This window comes from Apis cerana, linkage group LG6 (assembly GCF_029169275.1).
Source record: "Apis cerana isolate GH-2021 linkage group LG6, AcerK_1.0, whole genome shotgun sequence".
NCBI lineage: Eukaryota > Metazoa > Arthropoda > Insecta > Hymenoptera > Apidae > Apis > Apis cerana.
In genome coordinates, this window is record NC_083857.1 from 7,202,384 (window position 1) to 7,222,603 (window position 20,220).

Genomic DNA, 20,220 nt, shown 5'->3' on the forward strand with positions numbered 1-20,220 from the left:
TCCGTTACCAACGACAATCCGTGCACCTACGGACACGAAAAGTCTCGTTAAATAATAAACGCACGTAGTCTGTTCTCGCACGGTCAATTAACTTTTCCACTAAAATCATTTACTCCCTGTTTAATAACAATTATAACACCTGGATCTTCTCGCATCGTGTTATAATTATTATTCACAATTGTAAAATTGTAAATAACGTAATTTTTATATTTCCCACGCGTTTCATCCACGTGAATCACCGGGGGGTAATTCTTACCCCCTGTTTTAATTTTATTTTCGACCGACTTGATTAACTTTTCCAACTGATCGATCAGTTCATCGAACTAACGTGGAAATTAAGCACGCACCGTGCGTACCTATGCAAGCGTGGATTGATCCCTGGTGCATTGAAAGCTACAACGTATGTCCCCGTCCGCGGCTTAACAAAACGCTCTCGCCGAGTTTGAGGGATCCGTCCAAATCCTTTAAATTCTGAATCGAGACCATCGCTATTTATCTTCTCTGTCTGAAGGAAATTTGCTCATCCTATACCGTTTCCCCTCAAAACGGCTGTCTACTTCTTCCGCGTATTCGTTTCACGCTCAATGATCACTTGATAAAGAGTAATCGATTGATTAAATAAAATACAGGTTTTTTTTTTAAAAAATCTTCGATCGTGATTCTTTTTAAATGGAAAGCATTGGGCGATCGCGTTTTTCCTCTTATATAAAAACATTCGTACTCACATTTTCTTAAATACACCCCTCAAACGATTAAAGTAATTTGAAGGAGAACGTTGGAACGGTCCCGTCTTAAGATTAGACGCGACAAAGGCACGCGCTCATTTCAATCCCTTCTTGCATTTAAAGATCGATATTCGGAGTCGTACGCCGAGATTCTTCTCCTTTCAGTAGTGTAAACATATCCTCGATACGTCCGTGGAACGCATCGAAAGAAGACGCGGAGGAAGAGGCGTGGAAGGGGGAAAGAAGCGAGAGATACGAGGAGAAAAGATTCTCTTTTGCCTATATCTGTTTTCCACTTTTTTCATCCCCCCGGTGGCAGGCCGTGCTTGTACTCCTCTCCGTCTCTCCCCGTCTCTCCCCATCCCCCCGTCGTTTCTCTTCCCTCTTTTTTTAGTGCCGCCCTCTCGTTCCTTTTTCCTTGCTCTTCCCTTCTTCCCATCCTTGTCCGCGCACCGCGCTCGCTCTCCCCGTCCCTTTCTTTTCCATCCTCGCCTCAAAATGTGGCATTCAACAGGGCTTCTACGGTGCTTGCGGTGGTGCGGAATCCGCGCCGGTTTGCCGCGACGCGGGGTGCATCGGGGAAATGATGCGCAGATTGGCCGGATCATCTCAAAAACCACCACCCTCCGCCTCCAGCCCTCCTCCTACTACCGTTCGTCCCCTCTGATTTCTCTTTCTCTCTCCCTCTTTCTTTCTCCACCTCTCTCGCTCCTTCTCGCTCGCCCTCTCGCCCCTTGTCGCAGGCACCCCGCTATCTCCCTCTCCGTCATTCTCGCGCTCGTACACTCTCGACGGTCGCCAGGGATGGAATACAACCCCCACTTTCGCCACTGCCGCCGAACAACCACCCTGCCACCGCTGCCTGCCACGGTGCCCGACGACGAGTGACTGAGTCCTCCGATTATTATCTCATTTGCTGGCACGAGCACCACGCCACGTTACCGTCGCCCACCAGGATCCCCGTGATAGATCCTTGCTTCCGTGGATCACCGAGAAGAACCACCCCGGAAACCACCAACCTGTCGCCTCGTGTACAGGTGAGTCGATCTCATTTTCAACCTGTGATTTTAATTTATTCCATCTTCTTTTTTATTTCGTATTTCTTTGTTATTGGTAGTCTGCTTTTTTTTTATTTTATCCATCGCTGTTATTTTTATCCCTTTTGTTTATTATTATTATTACCCCTTCCGTGACCTTCTCTTTGTCCTTTCGATCCCTCTCAGCAGACGAGAATAACTGACGAGAAATCGTTGAATGCTCGATGCATGAAAAGTGGTGTTTCTTTTTTTTTTTTTTCTTTTCTTGGAAAACCGGAGGTGTTGGGATCTGGTTGGCGGTTCATTATCCTCGAGACGATGATTCGAATGTTTGTTTGATGTTCGATTGTAAGGGTTTCGAATGACGGAGGAGGAAATACACGTGGGGAAATTTGATTTGTTGCGGGTGGATTGCCGTGTCGATTATCGTTGGAAAATGAAGTGGCAGGCCACGAAAGATTGGTTTACGATAATTTATTTTGTTTATACTCGAAATTATAACTGTGAAGTGGAAATAGATCCGTGTCGAACCAATCGAATGTTCTTCGATTGTATCCAATGAATTCAATTTAATTATTATATCGATACAACGATCTAGGAATTACAACGATCGAATAATAGGATGAAGGAGGGGGGAAAGAAAGAAACGATAATGGATATAAGAGGATCAATCGAAAATTAGTATGTAACGCGAGTATGTTGTGAGTATCGTGTGTCTCCAGTAATAATTCATCGTGCAATCCTAGATTGGTCCCTACACCCCGCTTTGAACGCGCGTGTTTTCCTCTGTGCGATAATACCGATTATGTGTCCATCATATCGTCTGTTCGATTAAATGAAGATGAAATGAAGATCAGTTTACCACAACTTCACGTACATAAAAGTGAAAATATTACAGTACAAATTTCACTGCAACCGACCTAAAAAAAGAAAAAAAGGAATAGAGAAGGATTACAGAAATTTGATTATTGCTTATTCAAGCGATTAATAGATTAAATAAAAGTTAAACAAAACAACGTATATACATATATATATAGATATTTAAATTATTTTTGCGTACACGTGAATTATCTCACGTGTACAAAATTTCATCTATAAGATTCGAAAAGATTATTTTCTTTTCTCAATGATTTTTCGAACTCGTTTGATGTACAACAAATCATAACCGTTCAACGCATTTGCAAAAACGTTAAGAGTTTGGAAAAAGATTTGATACGAGGATCTTCTTCCACCAATAATTTCTCACCGCAAGAATCTCGAAACTTGCATCTCATCCAACCAATTAATCCTCCCTTTCTTCCATAATCTTTCGCGGTTATCGATTGTACCGCAATTTGTGCACCCTCGAAAGCATTCAAATCCCCTGGCCGTTCCTTTAAACCACGATACGCCATCGTTGCTAATCTTAAGCGCTAGCGAAAGAGTTCGTATCGATGCGGCTGCTTTTATTTTATCGTCGGTATACATATCCTACGTGTTTCGTTATATTTCATCCACGTTCTCCTTCCTTTTTTCTTTTCCTTTTTTCCCTTTCCCCTCTTTATTTTTACGAGCGTATACAGAGGAATTACGCAGAGAGAGAGAGAGAGAGAGAGAGTTCAACCGTAAAGAAAAAAAGAAAATAAAAAAGAAATCGAGTTCTACCGCGACTGACATTTTTTTTTCTCTTTTCTTTTCTCTCTATGCAAAGCGAGATCGTTCCGCGTCTGGTCGCAATAAAAATGTTTATGCGGTCTGTAAAGGGATCGCCTTTGCTCGAAAACGAGGAGAATATGGATAGGGAGGAGGACACAAGAAGGCGAAATCGGTCGAGATATCTGTTAAGATTGGAAATTAACTCGCTTCTCGCTGCATGAATGCGCAACGAATTTGTTTTGTTTTTCTATTTTTAGATACCGGTAAATAATATTTTGCATCTTGCTTTGATACTAATAAATAAGTAATTAATAATAAAGGATAATATCTTGGTAAAAAAAAAAAAAAAAAAAAACGAATAAAATATTGCAGAGAAGGTTTAGCTTAGTAAAAGATAATACTAAGAGAAAATAATTATAGTGAGAGTATCGTTCTTTATTGAAATTATTAACCATCGAAGTTGAAAAATATTAGGATTTATTATTATTTATCATGTTATTATATTATACTATTTATTCCTTACTTACGTATATGATTATTTATTTCTCTTTCTTCTCTCGAGTTTTTTTTATTAGGATTCCCTTATCTAGGATTCTTCTACTTAATTACACGAACAGAGAGAATCAAAGAGGAAATTAATCGAGCGTAAATGGAAAACGATAAATGGAAATTAGATATGGAATGACGTTATTGAAATTGAAATTTGATATTTTGATAACGATACGAAGGATGGCCAGTCTACGAAGAAGAATTCTGAGTTTAATTTTTTTTTAAACAGAGTTTACATATTTTTACTTATAACGTGATAACAATTTTTCGATGAATTCAAATATGTGCGCACAATGTATTCCCAAACAACCGTATGCAGTCGTGGTATAAGAAATTTAGCAGAAGCAAAAACACGAGAACGTGGAAAGGAAAAGCTAACGAGAAACACAGAGGCATAGAGAACACGGAAGACCTATAAAGGAGGCAAATAGATGAAAGTGGATTAAAATCTGGATGAAAGCAACGAAAATATAAAAGATTGTAGAGGAAGCAAGACGAAAAACACGAAAAAAAAACGAATAAAAGGAAAATGAAATGAAGATAATAATCGGACAACTAACGAAAAGAAGACAAAAAAACTAAACCATATAGAACCATATAGAAAACCAGAAAAGAAGATGAGAAACGACAAGATGATAATCATCGAGCAACGATCAAAGGCAAACATATAAAGAAAAGAAAGAAAAATATAATCAAGAACAAACACATAGACAGATCCAACTAAGACCCTCATTCCCTACCAGCCAAGAAAAAGAATAATGAACAACACGAAAAGTATACGCAAGAATGTATACGCAAGAAGAAAACGAGGAATCAAGATGAGTGCAAGGGATAAGTGAAATCCAAAGGAGCGAGCGGCGAAGAAAGAAAGAGAGGAGGAGGAAATGAATTGGGCGAACGAATCTTCCGTTTGGGGAGGACGGAGGGAGAGGGGTATGGAGAAACGAGAGGAGCAGCAATGCAAATATTCGCGGCGACAGAGATTGAAACAATCCGCCAATTAGAATCGTCGACGTGAACGGGATTATGCAGATTCGCGCGGTGGGTGCGCGGACAGAACCGGGAACGGACTGGCAGCTGCCGCACCGCTCGCTTAATTCAATCCACCGAGTTGTCTTATGAATCGTAAACCGGGCCTTCCCCCCTTCCACCCGCGTGAAACTGAAACTATAGTCGCGAGAAGGATGGATGGTCGCGTAAGGAGGACGATGATCGTTGAGATTCCACACGAAATGATAATGCAAAACTTGCGCGTTGTTTCGGGGGAGGGGGAGGGAATCGTTCGCTTATATCAGTTCTAAAACACTTTTTATCGAAAGGAAGGTGGATCGATTGGGATGATAATGATGTTGGAAAAGAAATACGGATCGTAATTTGTTAATCAGGGAAATGATGATAAATTGGAAGGATAGAGAAAGCGGTTACGTTTTGTTGTCGGAGGATGGATAGAATCGCATCTTTTCTTTTTTTCATGGGATAGAAGTTGGAGGATAGAAAATTTTAAGTGGAAAATCGTGGATGATAATCGAAGTAAGATTGGATAAGATCGGATGAGTAATAGGCGATGACCGAAGGCATGCTTTGCACGCGTTTATCGCGATTCATCAAAACGAATAGCTGCCTCATTTTTCTCACAGTTAATATAGCGTCGGGTGATCATCTTCCTTTCTAAAAGGAATAAAATAACAAAGGTCGTGGTGGTTAATGTCAATCAACTATCCTACTTCGTTTTATGATATATATATATATACGTATATCAACGTTTTATATTTACGTTTCAATTTAATTTTATTGCAATTTTTATCGTACGGTACAATACAATGAAAAATCCATTTTGGAAGAAAATAATCACCTGTTAAATATATTTTCTCTCAGATTATATTATTCTCTCCACAGTTTCCAATAAACTCGTATCGCACACCAAGATGTTTCGCGCGAAACAATCGCGTGAAAGAGGAATACGAAACGCTGTCGTCCATTAAAGAAGCGATACGACGGATTGAAGGTTGACTACTAGAGGGGAAGATTGAAATGTATATTGCGATTTTTAAAGGACACTTAAATAGAATATTACGAGGGTTGCCGGTGAAAATGTGTTACCATTGACTTTTAGGGGGAGAGGGAGAGCCTAGAGGGGGATAAATTGTTTCGTGCAAGAGAATCTCAAGTAAATACTCGCTTCTCGAGATACTTTCCTCGAGGTTTCTTTATATCCCCGCTGGTAATAGAATAAAGAGTCGACCACGCAATGGAAATTCTCACTTTTTGCATAATTGACGTATCCTCGGGAGCGTAGCGGCACGTTGAATTATTTTATCTCGGGGGGTAATGTGATTTAAATACGAGGGACCAAGAGAGAAGATGCTGTAACGTTTCCATAAAGTATTAGAGGGGGATGTAAATTTCGCTGCAATTTCTCTCTCCTCTCTCTCCCCCCTCTCTTCTCTCTTTCGTCGTTGAATTTTTACAACGTCGTAGAAGGATAAAAAAAAGAAAGAAAGAAAGAAAGAAAGAAGGAAAGGATCGAATAAGGTGGTCGCTGCGATCTCACGAAATTAATGTCCCACACGAAGATCTTCTTCGCGTTGTTTCGAAGCTTGACTTAAGACGACCACTGAATTTCGCGAAGCTTTAAAATTTCCTGTTTGAGAGGCTCGCGACGTAAGCAATGGAAACGCGTCTCTATTGTCTTGCACGGCAGGGGAGGGGAAAAAATCGTTTCTCTGGGGATTCTTCGGGGAAAGAGTATCAACGGCATCCGCGATGCATTCACTTTACTTCAACGTGGCTATTTTTAACATTATTTTACTTTATTGAAAAGAAAATACAGCGAACAGTCCTCTTCTTCGATTACTTCCATTTTTCGAAAAATTCACGTTGGTTACGCTCTCATCTTCATCCAAATAAATTCAGTCGGGGTTTCTTTCGACCAAAAATGATTCGGCGTTAAAAGGGGAGGAAGAAATCGTTTCCATTTCTTTTCATCAAAGATCGAATATTTCTTCGCATTCGGCGCGTAACGACCGAATAATATTCGGGGGATAAAAGCGGTGAAAAACCGTGGTTCTGACCGTTTCACACTCACTTCGAGAGGAATCAAAAGATTTTCGATGTTGAAACGACGATGCGGAGACGGCGGGAATTATGGACGCGCTGCACCACCGACGACGAGAGAGCCCGTATTTATCACGAAGAGTAAAACTGACAGCAGTCCATTTCCTGTTCGTCCTGCCTGTCTGGCTGAACATAATATCTTCTGACGAAACAACGTGGACGCCGTTTGTTTGGGAAACAATGGACCGAAACAATACCCAATCCCTCCTCGGTGCGCGGACACGGATACAGACCACCATTTCCACGCCCCGTTACATTATTCTCTCTTTCCATCGACGAAAGAATCTTGGCGCGGGGGAAAGACTTGCTTGAATTCTCGCGACAAACATTTTTTCACTCGCTCATCTCTCTCTTAATTTCGCAGAAATAGTCCCGATCCCTCCCTTGAGCGAGAGAAGAATTTAAAATATTCGAGTATTTATACATAAACAGGATAATAGAATTTAAATTGTTTGTTATATTCCATAAACCACAACTATAAGTCAATCGAAACTTATTTAACCGATCACTAATGGAGAGTATATTTTATTTCATCTTCTTTTCAATGTTGAGTTCAAAGATATGTGTAGGATATACAGGCGCGTGTTGATAGCAAGTTTAAGCAGCTTAAGCAGCTCAATAAGCGTCCTCATAAAGAGATTCGATAAAACGAAAAGACGTGGTGGTTGATAATGATCATCGAAATTCAAATATAAAGATTCGACGATACAATCTTCGTGATACAGATATTTATCAAATATACTTCAAAATAAATATTCATACGTGCATATAAATGTACAAAGTGTATTGATCTAACATTTACATTACTTATATATATAAATAAATCATAAATTTCATTTTACCAATTTAATTAATTAACGTTAGAAAAACATCATAAACGAGTAATGAAAAGAAAAGAACTTAATCGTATCGATAGAAGAGATTAAGACAATCAAATCACAAAGAAATTACTTTCAGCTCCTACGTAATTAAACCGTGTTTCAAGTCGAAGAAGTTATAAGTTTTATATATATATATATCTCAATCGCGAAGATCCGTCGGATGTGGGGAACCTTATTAATTACTAATTGTTCCCGGCTCGATTGTTCATACGAACGTGGCGCCAAGTTTAATTGAAATACCTAGGATCGTAGATTCTCATTAACGATTTCTCGGGGATTCCTCGCGAAGACGTTGGGCGCGAAACCGAACGTGCAGTTGACAGAAATTAGTAATCCTTAATGGATGATGCGAAGCAAGGCTTGGCGGTATTACTCGTCCCTTATCCAGTCGTAGGCGTTGCCTTGCCTCTCGCTCTTAGACTCGACAATGGAGGATATTCAATTAATTTCTGAAGACAATAGTAGCGCGTCTTCGCTCCGACGATTCACGACCATCTTCGATCGTTACAGGATACGTGTATTCAATCCCTGTAAGGATATTAATCGCATACGCGCCAATGAAATAAAAAAAGAATATACACATATATCGAAATTAATTTTTAAAATTACTAAAAGCGAATGACAAGGAACATTATGACCGATCAATTATTTATTGCATTTGGAGTAACGATATATTAAAAATTCTCCTCCTTCTCCAGTGAACCAGCAGCAGAAACATGACAACGACCACGGGTGACCCCTCGACTCTGAAGAGTCCAGCCTCGTTGTCCGGCGGCGACCTGGTCTCCCGCCTCCTGGCGGCGACGCCGCCCTACTTGTACAACGTGCCCTTGACGCCGCACAGCTTCTTCTTCAGCGAGATGCTGCGCTCGTTCGTGCAGGCGAAGAGCGAGGTGTCGTCGGCTAGCAACACGTCGACGAGCGTGCCACGCCGCCGCAAGAGATCGTGGAGGGACGCCCGGGATCGACCGTTGGAGCTGACCACGAAGGAGAGGCAGCAGCACCATCACCATCACCACCACCATCATCACTCGCAACAGCAACAACAGCAGCAGCAGCAGCAGCAGCAACAGTCGACGATGGACAAATACTTCCAACATGGGCAACAGCAGGCGGAGACGAGATTGGAGAACGGGGGCAAGCAGAGCGACGGCTACGACCCGGCCAGCAAAGTGGGCAACTTCGAGCAGAAGCCAAGCTTCGCCACGGACATGTTGAAACCGGTTGACGAGAACAAGGCCGAGTTCGGGAAGCAGAGCAAGTGTTTCTTCGACGAGAGGCCGCGCCACTTCGAGCAGGCCCAGCCGCCCGAGACAATGTTCCCCGGCGAGCTGCAGAAGGTGAAGCCGGAGGAGACTCACTCGAGCGAGCGCAAGAGTTGCAATTACAACGACAGAAACCCGTACGACGCCGCGAAGGGGAATCCGATAGGTAATCAAGAGTTGCCCCCTCTCCTGTCGGACCAGAAGAAGCTCGATTTCTCGAGGAATTTTCTCCCCGGCCTTCCACCACGGGGCTGCGAAATGCTCCCATCCGTGAAAGGATTCGGCCTACCCGGGAACGTGGCCAACCCGGAATTCCTCCCCGGCCCGCTTTGGTACCCGCCCTATCCAATCCCTCAGTCATATCCGGGCATCGATCCCTTGCACTTTTTCATCGATCTTCGCGTGTCCGGTCACATTTGGGACAGGAAGCTGAGCGAGAGGCAGCTCCCGTTCAAGGGGAAGCACTGCTCGGCCTTCAGCGTGCCCCAGTCCAAGGAGTACAACAGCAACAGACCGTTGAACCTGACGAGGGACGAGGCTGGCACGTCGAGGAACGGCGAGGAAAATCCACGCGGCACCAATTACATCCTCAGACATCTGACCAGGACGTACAGGGACATCGGCCAGGCGAGGAAAGGATCCAGGAGCGAAACGTTGGCAGAGAGCGAGGATAATTCGAAGGACGTTGATAACAATAGTGGGTGTTCAAAGTTCTCTTTTCTTTTATATGTATATGTTCGTGCTTTTATCGAGTTGTATTACTTTTTGTTAGTATATATTTGAGGTAATTTGAACGATGTAATAGTGTCTTAGTGGAACGATGTTTTGATTTATCTTGCTCTTTCGGTATCGAAATATATCGAGCTTTAAATTACGATTTAATTATATTAAATTTAATTTAATCCTTTCCGTTAAATCGATAATACATCTTTTTATGGAATGTTATTCTGAAAAATTCTCTTCTTCGTTGAATACAGTTTTTCTTACCCGTTTCAGACAAAACTGTCTCGATAGAAAAAAAGACGATAAAAATGACGAACGAAAAGTAATACCTTTTTACTTTTAATAAATAAGAAAGAGCTCAATGCTAATTATCGTTGATTAATTTTAAAAATTTTGTTACAAAACGCAGGCGAGAGGTCCCCGAAGCAGGAGGACATCGCGGTTGCCTCGTCGAGCCCGGAAGAGGAGAGGAAAGATCTTCGAGCGTTGATAGGGTTGGAGTTGGTTGTGGATTACGTGAAAGAGCCGAAGGGGGATACCTCGAACGAGCAGACTTCGCAAGTAACCGAATAACTCGTGAAGATCGAACCATCCTTTTTTTCGTTATCGCCTGTATAAATTAGCATGTAGCTTACCGACACTTTCACCGACCTACGGCCTGATTTTCACTCGACCACTTCGTCGTTCATATAGAGAGAGAGACTTAAGAAAAAAAACGCGGAAACTTCTTTCGATCGTTGCAGAAGAAATCAAAACTTATCGTCAACCGAATGTTAGATTTGCTAATTGCTATATCGCGTTATACTTAATGATAAACAATATATTTCGTATCCCTCGCATCTCTTAAGAAATTTCATTTCTTAATATAATATCTATCGAGGTTTTATCATCGTTTCTATCCTTTCACGAACGAATTTTATTCTTTCTGCAAACTTTTTTTTCCTTTTAGAGACATTTCTATCGAGATTTACTCCTAATTTATTATAATTACTTTTTTCCCGAGTATATAAACGATGAGTCGAGTATTGAATTTCCGAGTATTGTTTTTCCGAGATATTCTTTTAGCTTTTAGTTTCATTTTCTTTTCCTATTTTTATTAGACGTGAATATTTAGAAACAACTTTGCACATTTAGAGACGATAATTAAAAAACCTAGCAGCCTCGAACTTTCATCTGGTGCTATCTGTCGCGTAAATGGCAAACCGTGGATGTTCCGTTTCTAATCCTGACGGTATCCTCCAGATATCGATCGATTCGCGATGTAATCGAACGTGTAACACGTAGCTTACGACGTTTCTTTTCTTACTCTTTTTTTTCTTTCTTTTTTTTGATATCATTGTTCACGCACTTAGCAGACAGAGTGAGGTTCTTCGCTCGTGCAATCTGTGCAATCGTGTCTGTTATTCTTCCAAGACTCGACTCCCCGGAAAGAGAGAGAGCCATTTTCTTAGCGAGGAGAGAAAAGATCGTAGAGATCTCTTTCGTGGATACGCCGCCACGTTCCAAATTCGACTGTATGTGATATGCGATGTACATATTATATAGTAGCGTTCTATTGTATCTATATGTATTAATAGAAATCATTCGACTCCTGTATATTGAACGTAATAAAAGTAATGCGATTCAATCAATCGTGGACGTGTTCTTTCCATCAAAATGCCCCTTGCTTCCATTGATAAGAAGAAAAAAAAAGAAAAAAAGCCATATTTAAAAAAGTGGCTCCAAGACTTTCGATCGAAACTAGAGAGAATAATTTTTCGCAAACCTTACGAAGAAGATGTGCTCTCGAAGAAATACGCGATTTGTCCAACTCGATTTTTCGGAGTGAAACAGAAGGCGAGGTAAGGGACGGTGCATGCTTCATGGTGCTTCTTCACCTCTCTGAATGCGCCACCGCCACTCGTTATAATCGGGAGTGCCCTCGAAGAGACGCGCACACACACGAGAGGATCCGTCATATTCAGCCCCGATATGGTCACACCCTCTCATCGGCCTCTTCGTCGCGTTATTTGACTAATAAACTTCTACCCAAGTCTCCTCTCCTTCCTCGTCGATCGAGACGCTAGTTTCGCCTCTCCTCGTGCAGTCGACAGGCCTCTCTTTGACGCGGCCGTTGACAGAGGACAATTAGGGGAACACCGAGTCCCCGATGTGTGTGCGCGGAATGACAAGAGATACGTGGCTTTTAGGGACGAGGGCAAATCTGTGACGGGAGATATCGATCCGCCGTCTCATTTGCAAAGGAAAAGTTGAATGGAAAATTTCGTGGCCGATGTTCGCGCGCGATTAAACGAACGAAGATGCGACGCCCCCTCCATTGGAAATTTTATTTATTGGAAAATTAAACGTTGCTTTCTGATGTTTTTTTAATAACGAATATTTGAAAGACCTCGAAGGAAATTTTATATAATTGACGAAACAGAGAAGATCGTTTGCAAGAAGATTGTCAATTGTATACAGTATAGATGAAATTTTATATTATGAATAATATATTTATCAGAGAATCAAGTTTATGTTAATAAATATCGTAATAAATTTAAAATCAGATTATTCGTTTTTTCCTTGTGAAGAAAACGAACGATTAGTAATTTCGTATCGTATAAATGATATTCTTCCCCAAAATTATTTTACATACTAAATTTAAATCGTCAATTTCAAACGTGGTATCGTGATTAACGAAGCATCAAGATCACTTCACCTTGTTGCTCCTATCAATTTTCGCTATTTTGCGGCTCGACTCTGGAATCACAATGACATCATTCGATCCGACTCTCTTAACAGGTGCTTCGACTAATTTGTAGCGCGTGATCGGTAGCTCCTCTTTGTTCACTTCGATGAACGGCTTTTCCGCTCCTGAAACCGTGTATACCTAATTCGAACGTTAATACGACATTTATGGTATTACTGTGAAATGGAAACGTACGTTGATATTTGGAAAATTTTCCGGTTAATAGGATTAATCGATACCGGATTCGTGTAGCTTTAATCCGCCATTGTTATCGATTCTCGATTTGACAGTTGTTATTATTATTATTATTATTTGAAAAAATGAAAGGATATCATAGGCGATTTCTGGACTCTTTTCAGCAAAAAATGGGAGGGGAAAAAAATTCATCCAATTTTTTTTCACATTCAATTTTGTCTTACAATTGTTCTTCAATCGTTCTTTTTTTCTTTTCTTTTCATTTTTACTAGAAAACTTTAAAAAGGAAATGTAAAATATAAATGGATTATGGACGCAAGTACAATGTGCAATGATAAAGGTGAACTTCGATGCGAAAGACAATTGTCTGATTTATCAATTTATTTTTAATCACGATTTAAAAAATGTAGTTTTTAGAGAAACGAAACGAGACTCACCTTTTTAACGGGATATCTTATCATCCGAGTCTCCCACTCCAGAAAAGCTGAGATCTCGCGAAGATTCCTCGTTCGAAATCGATGTATCGATTTTCATTCTGGCTCGTTATTAAATCCCGTCCATTGACAGGAAGATCACTGAAACAATCGCAAGAATAAGAACCGTTCTCCATTGTGTTTTGTGCACGGAGAAAGAACTACGAAAAAACCGTGCTCGAGCGTGCATCTCGATCGTGAAGATAAAAATAATGAAACAGAATCTACCTCCGTGACAACTGGCAGATCCATTAATCCATCGTAAGGCGATTACAAGCCATTCTCTGTGGAATGATTAATTAAGAGCGCAACGAGTAAAGAAACAAACAATAATTTCCTATTGATCTGACTATGAAAGAACAGCGCTCCCCAGAGAAGCGAAAAATAGTTGGATAGCATTTTGGGGTCAAAACTGTTTTATTATGCGACAATGATTGAAAATTGAATACGGTTTAAAACATATATTCGTGAATTCGTTTCGTTATTCATCATTTTTACTTTACATTCACCGATTTACTCCGATAATGTGTCCATTTTTATTCTCTATGATCGATCGCTTTTTAACAATTTTGAATTGGAGATTCATGAAAAGTAACGAAATTTTAACATCGAGTTAGATAATTTCATAAATACAGAATTGAACGAAACTTATGAAAAATAAACTAGATACACAACAGATTGGAGATAACTATAAAAATTTGTACGATTTTTTCTTTTCTTTCTTCAACTCGGAGACAAATTTATGCATCATTTACACTCGTGAAACTCTTCACGAAGCAAGTTAAGAAGAATCTCTTCAATAACAAGAGATAAGCCGTGGGGGGGAAACATTTCGTGCGACACTTGCGCTCCAACATTACATACATTGCATACATATAGGAAGAGTGAAAGAGTGAAAGGAAGAAAGAGAAAGGGTGAATATTAAGCAGAAAATCTCTAGCTGCTCCGTCAGCAGCTTTTGCATTTCGGTTTGACGGTTGGTTCCCTGAAACGATCGGATCCAACGATTATGAACACCGAGGTGGAAAATAAATTGCGGAACTCTAAACTGAGAGTACGTGGCGCACATTCACAGGGGATAGATACCGATAGATCCCCTCCCCCCCGATTTATTGTTCGGGTTCGAACTGTCGTTCGGTTTAAAGGCAGAAAACACGGCTTTCACTCGGGGTAAAGGGGTGAAAGCGGAACGGGGGCAGCGGGGGATCGAATGTAGAGGGGGAGGGGGGAAGAGGTGAGCGGGTGGTGCATGTGCATTATTGGAACGCGACGAGAGATTAAAAACGACTTTTTCCAAAGGATCGGTTCCATTGACTGGGGTGCATTGCGGCGAGTCCTGAATAATGCATGAAATTTGTTCCCCGGAATCGAATCGCTTCTCGTCACCGCCCGGCACCGGAACAAGAGAGCGGGCATAAATCTAAATAATTTCAACCCTCGAATTTTTATTATTCCTATGACTACGTCTGCGCCTCCCGCGTTTGAATATGCATGCCTCGCTTTCCGCACTTCGACCTCGAGTGTTCCACCTTTTGTGTAACCAGCCCTTCGCCACAATCACGATCAGTGCACCTTGCACTTGCCGCTTATAGATCGTCAAACGTTGTTAAACGATCGCTTAGAGGTCGCTTGTTTCAGTCGTTCGAATAAATTTCGATTAGAAAGGAGTCAACTCGGATAATTTCTTCTTTTAAGCGTGTAGATATTTATCTGATTTCTGAGTTTCAATGATATTCCTTCAATTGGTCGCAATTTTGTAGCTGTAACTTTAAAAAGAACGAAACGAGAAATAGTTAATATACGTATATAAGAAAAATTTTCATCATTCTATACATATATATATATATCATAGTTGAATAGAGAATTTAATATTAAAAATTTACTAGAAGTCGGTCATTACTCACTCGGGGAATCTCGATAAATCACGGAAAGTATTAACGAGCAGCGAAGATGACACCGGATCTTTCCCCATTCCTTTCTCTTCCTTCGCCGACCATGAAATATAGCCGACAACTTTTCTCATACTTGAGAGTTTTCCTTGGAAGCATACTGTACTATGGAGAAAAGGGTAGGAGAAAGGGGAAAGTTATAAAGTGGTTGAGAATGAAAACTACAACATAACACCACAAAGAGTAAAACTCTGTAATATTGATATCGCAAGAATTATATTTTTACAATTAATTCCTTTCTTAGAATGTAAGAATGTAATGTATATTAATAGAAATTAAGAAATTTTCATATTATTTTCATATTTATATGGATAATAATTAAAATTAAACATAGTTTTTTAATTATTAAAATATACATACAGATAAATATACACAAATATGTATCGTAAACAGTTTTTATATATTAAAAAACAGAAAAATTTTATGTAATATCTCGAATTATTCTCTATGTCTTTATATATTCTTTTTAAAATTGAAATATTCTTTGTGATAATTATTAATAAATAATTAATTGAAAAGAATTTCTCAATAAAATATATATGAAAAAATTGTTTGAAATTATAATATAAATAGCTTTGAAAAGCGAACTTCTAAAGTGCATTAATCTTTAATAAAAAAACTAGTAATTTCAATGTTACATTTCGCATATAATAAAAGATATCAGGAACCGTATAATCGAAATTAGTGGCATGTTTTCTCTATCCTTCTCGAACAATATTCTTCTTTTCTATCACGAATACCTCCTTGCATATTCTGTTTTTCTATTAATAAGTCGGAGCTTCCAGGGTCTATTCGCGAGATGGTGCCACGAATAAATAAAATTTATTTCATCTATATTTTATAAGAAAAAGAAACGCAATAGCAATTTTATATTTATAAATATTTGTTTGAGAAATATTGTAAATGAACTAATATGCAAATATTTTGAAATGAAAAATTTGCAGTGTTCAGAAAATTATATTAATAATAAAAATACACAAATACTTCTATCCTAAAAATTACACAGAATTATGTAACTATATAAACCACAATTTTATACAAGTTTTTATTGATTCTAATATCTTATATATATAATAATTTTTTAAAAAAGTTTTGGGTTAAATAATAAAATATAATTAGAATTTATAATATTTTATTTATGTGTAATACTGCGCAATGTTGTTTTTTTTTTAAATTCTTCCGCGAGGCACGCATCATTAACAACTTTATTTAAAAGTATTATACATTGTATCTAAATTAATTTACATGCCTATTTTTTTTACATATTCTATTAGAATCCTCCTTTTACAATAAAATAGTATGACAAACATACATATATATGTATTCAGTCAATACACGCGATTAACTGCGTGTATTCCGTGGCAATAAAATCATATTAAATGCTATTACACATTAATAAATCCACGGAGGTAAATTTAAATTTTACATTAATCTAATTCAAGTACTCAACAAAAATTATCTAAATGAATGTAAATAGATGAATAATAAAATATTTTTTGTCTATTTTGAAAATCTCTACAATTGAATTGCAGATATTTCCAAGAAGTCCATTGAAGATAATTTTGAAAATAATAATTATAAACATGTTTAAAAACGTTTTACTTCACATGTGTTATTTCTACGAGTATTTGGCAGTTTATACCCAATAAATTTTGCATTATCTATTTTGCTAATGTTAAAACTTTTTTGCAAATTTCATCAGTATATTCGCTACATTTTGCAGATCCACCAAGATCTCCTGTTAAATGTTTACCTTCTTTAATAGTTTCATAAGCACAAGTTTCTATAATTTTTGCGTGTTTATTTAATCCCATATATTTAAGCATCATTACAGCAGAAAGTAATAATGCTGTAGGATTTGCTTTATCTTGGCCTGCTATATCTGGAGCAGTGCCGTGCACCTATTTTAAAGTAAAATTATTATTAAATCACGCACTTGCAAAAATATTTATACAAAATTTTTTTAAAAACATACAGATTCAAACAGTGCACCATTCAAACCAATATTCCCACTTGGTGTAAGTCCAAGTCCTCCAACAAGTCCAGCACACATGTCAGATAAGATATCACCATATAAGTTAGGCATTACAAGTACATCATATTGACTGGGATCTTGAACCATATTTAAACACACTGTATCCAAATATCTTTCTTCAAATTTAATAGATTGAAATTTTTGTGCAGCTTCCCTACAGCATCTTAAAAATAAACCATCTGACATTCTCATTATATTTGCTTTATGTACAGCTGTCACCTATAAAATATATTAATTAATGTTACACAAGGTAACTTAATCTTATTTTTGAATAAATAAATTATTAACCTTTTTTCTATTATTATCTTGAGCATATTGAAAAGCAAATTCTGCTACCCGACTGGAAGCTTCCTCTGTAATTAATTTAATTGACTGTACAACTCCTTCTACAATTTCATGTTCTATACCAGAGTATTCTCCCTCTGTATTTTCTCTAATGGTAACAACATCAACATTGTCATACAATGTCTTGTAACCTTCTAAAGAACGACATGGTCGAACATTAGCATATAAATTAAATTCTCTAAAAAAAAAAAAATTATTCATTGTATAATACAAAATAAGTGAATATTTTAATATTTCTTAAATCCTTGTACAAAGTAATCTAAATTAATTTAAATAATGATATGTTTACAATGATATTCATGATTATATAATTTAAATAAGTTACATACATATCTTAAGAGTAAGAAAATATATATACATAATTAAACAAGAATTTTTAATTATCCAAAGATAAAAAATAAACCTACTTTCTTAGTGCAAGATTTAAAGATCTGTGTCCTTTTCCTACTGGTGTCATTAATGGTCCTTTCAAACCAATTTTATTTCTATTAACTGAATCAATAGCAGCTTGTGGAATACCAAATTTTCCATCTGGGCCTTTTACTGGTGTTACATCAACAGATTCCCATTCTATTGGTACCTAATATTAAAGATAATGTAAAAATTATAAATGTTATATATATTATAAGAAATAGAAAATATTTTAATAAAATCTTATTTAATATCAAATACATTCATTTTCATTACTATTATTATATCAAAGAAAATATATAGACACATATATTAATGTACATATAAATACTACACATAAATATTAAAAGTTGAGTAACAGTGTTATGCAATACATGATATATGAATGATATTATTAAAGTTTTTTCATTCATGCTGAAAAATAATGCATTGTTGCTTTTTTTAATATTAACAATATTTTATACATTATCATTAAACATAAAAATAATTTAATAATTGGTGTATTTAATTAAAGTTTACACATAATATACATTACATATTTATAAAAAAAATATATAAAATAAAAAACATACCTTAACTACAATAAGAGCAGACTGAATTAGCCTACAATTGGATCAACCTGTATAAGAGTAAGATTAAAATAAACTCCTTAAGGTTAGTAGTAGGACACATGGGGTCACCTTGTAAGGTTCAAACAAATAATGCAAAAATACAAACAAATACACAATACTCTTACATTATATAAAAATATAACAGAAATACTGAACATGCTATGAACATTTTTATTCAACATTTTTATTCTATTTCTATAGAACATGCATATTATATAAAAATATCGTGCATAACAAAAATTATTAACTTACAAAATTATATCTAAAAACCAGTTTACCTTTGCAGCATCAAAAATTTTTTGAACAGCAATAGAAATTTCGGGCCCGATGCCATCTCCGGGAATAAGTGTACATTTATGAACTTTACTACTATAAAAACGGACGCAACCAATTTTCGGAACCTGTTAATCAAATATCGATATTAATAGTTATTCATAAAAATGTGTATAAAATAATATTATATTTAATAAAAAAACATAATATAAAGGTGGTATTAGAAAAATAATATAATGTTAAAGAAAGACAAAAAAAAAGATAAATGATATATGGATAGATAATATCATTACTAATACATTGGAACTCAGCAGAAAGATATATAACCAATCTGTGAAGAATTCTAACCTTGTCATCTGGGAAGAGGTAAAGTTACATTCAGAGCATGCTTGTTTCTGAGATTTCTTGATTGACAGGTGTTACTTACTGCATTTCGTATCCACTGCGCTGCCATTCTCACTGTAAATTTTACAATAAAAACACGAACTTCCACCACCCAAAGTAGTGCGCACGTCGAACCAACACCAAAAACGAGGAATGAATCGCACTTGTGATTGGTTCCCGCGAAACAATGTCTTCTGCTATACATAAACGAAATCATAGATTAAATATTCAATAGATCTATCATCCAACGTATTTTTTTGTCATATAATCCGAAGACTACATACTACTAGTCACAGACAAGATAATCAAATAGACATACCATCTTATATATTTATCATTCAATGCATGTCAATCTAAACTATGTTATATGAAAATATAATAAATGATAGTTCTATTTTATATCTAATTTATAATTGAACTTCTAATTTTTTATATGATTAATACAGAATATAAAACATGAAGTACAAAATTTTGTAAGATAGAGATTATTCTATTTTGAGATGAAATATAATGAATGATATATAGGATATGACGAGTGGTTTCATACCGACATTTTGATTTATAAAATAATGACGAATGAAAAAAATTTTCTCATAATAATATCATTGTTTTTTAAATTTTTATTATTATTCTCTAAAATAAATTAATAAAATAAAAATATTAAGAAATTTTTTTAATATTTTTGTAATATTTTTATAATATTTGAAAAATTTAAGTATCGAGTTTGATCAGGAGAACTTTGATTGGTTACAAAATTGAATTTTAATTTTTCCGAATCCAATAATTTGAATCTAAATATTTTTAATCAAATCATTTTTAAGATTATAATATAACTCTACAACATATAAAAAGATTTTATTTAAATATAACAAAAATAATTTGTAATT

General features: G+C 36.9%; 3 protein-coding genes across 3 annotated transcripts; 1 reads left to right on the forward strand and 2 right to left on the reverse strand.

The window, feature by feature from the left end:
• The first annotated feature begins 325 nt into the window (after positions 1-325).
• On the forward strand, positions 326-11,560 carry LOC108001703 (protein transport protein SEC31). The gene is made up of 3 exons (XM_017062870.3): positions 326-1,762; positions 8,640-9,903; positions 10,339-11,560. Exons 2-3 carry the CDS (start codon positions 8,658-8,660, stop codon positions 10,500-10,502), a joined length of 1,410 nt encoding a protein of 469 aa, XP_016918359.2. The 5' UTR covers positions 326-1,762; positions 8,640-8,657; the 3' UTR covers positions 10,503-11,560.
• A 401-nt stretch (positions 11,561-11,961) lies between these two features.
• Positions 11,962-15,966, reverse strand: LOC133666235 (uncharacterized). The gene is given in 3 exon segments (XM_062076166.1): positions 11,962-12,798; positions 13,290-13,305; positions 13,307-15,966. Coding segments are annotated over 3 exon segments (276 nt in total). The 5' UTR covers positions 13,387-15,966; the 3' UTR covers positions 11,962-12,618.
• Positions 15,967-16,389: 423 nt separating this feature from the next.
• On the reverse strand, positions 16,390-19,534 carry LOC108001696 (probable isocitrate dehydrogenase [NAD] subunit alpha, mitochondrial). The gene is made up of 6 exons (XM_017062858.3): positions 19,377-19,534; positions 18,955-19,077; positions 18,062-18,234; positions 17,598-17,832; positions 17,250-17,528; positions 16,390-17,175 (listed from the first exon to the last, which is right to left on the reverse strand). The coding sequence occupies exons 1-6, from the start codon at positions 19,401-19,403 to the stop codon at positions 16,936-16,938; spliced, it is 1,077 nt and encodes a 358-aa protein (XP_016918347.1). The 5' UTR covers positions 19,404-19,534; the 3' UTR covers positions 16,390-16,935.
• Between the last annotated feature and the right edge of the window lie 686 nt (positions 19,535-20,220).

Bases quoted from the DNA above. Each gene is read 5' to 3' on its own strand.
- LOC108001696 (XM_017062858.3), bottom strand. From the start codon at position 19,403: ATGGCAGCGCAGTGGATACGAAATGCA. The intron at 18,235-18,954 runs GTAAACTGGTTT...CTTTAATATTAG, and splicing joins AAATTTTTGATGCTGCAAAG to GTACCAATAGAATGGGAATC. The intron at 17,833-18,061 runs GTAGGTTTATTT...TTTTTTTTTTAG, and splicing joins TTAAATCTTGCACTAAGAAA to AGAATTTAATTTATATGCTA.
- LOC108001703 (XM_017062870.3), top strand. From the start codon at position 8,658: ATGACAACGACCACGGGTGACCCCTCGACTCTGAAGAGTCCAGCCTCG. The intron at 9,904-10,338 runs GTGGGTGTTCAA...TACAAAACGCAG, and splicing joins GAAGGACGTTGATAACAATA to GCGAGAGGTCCCCGAAGCAG.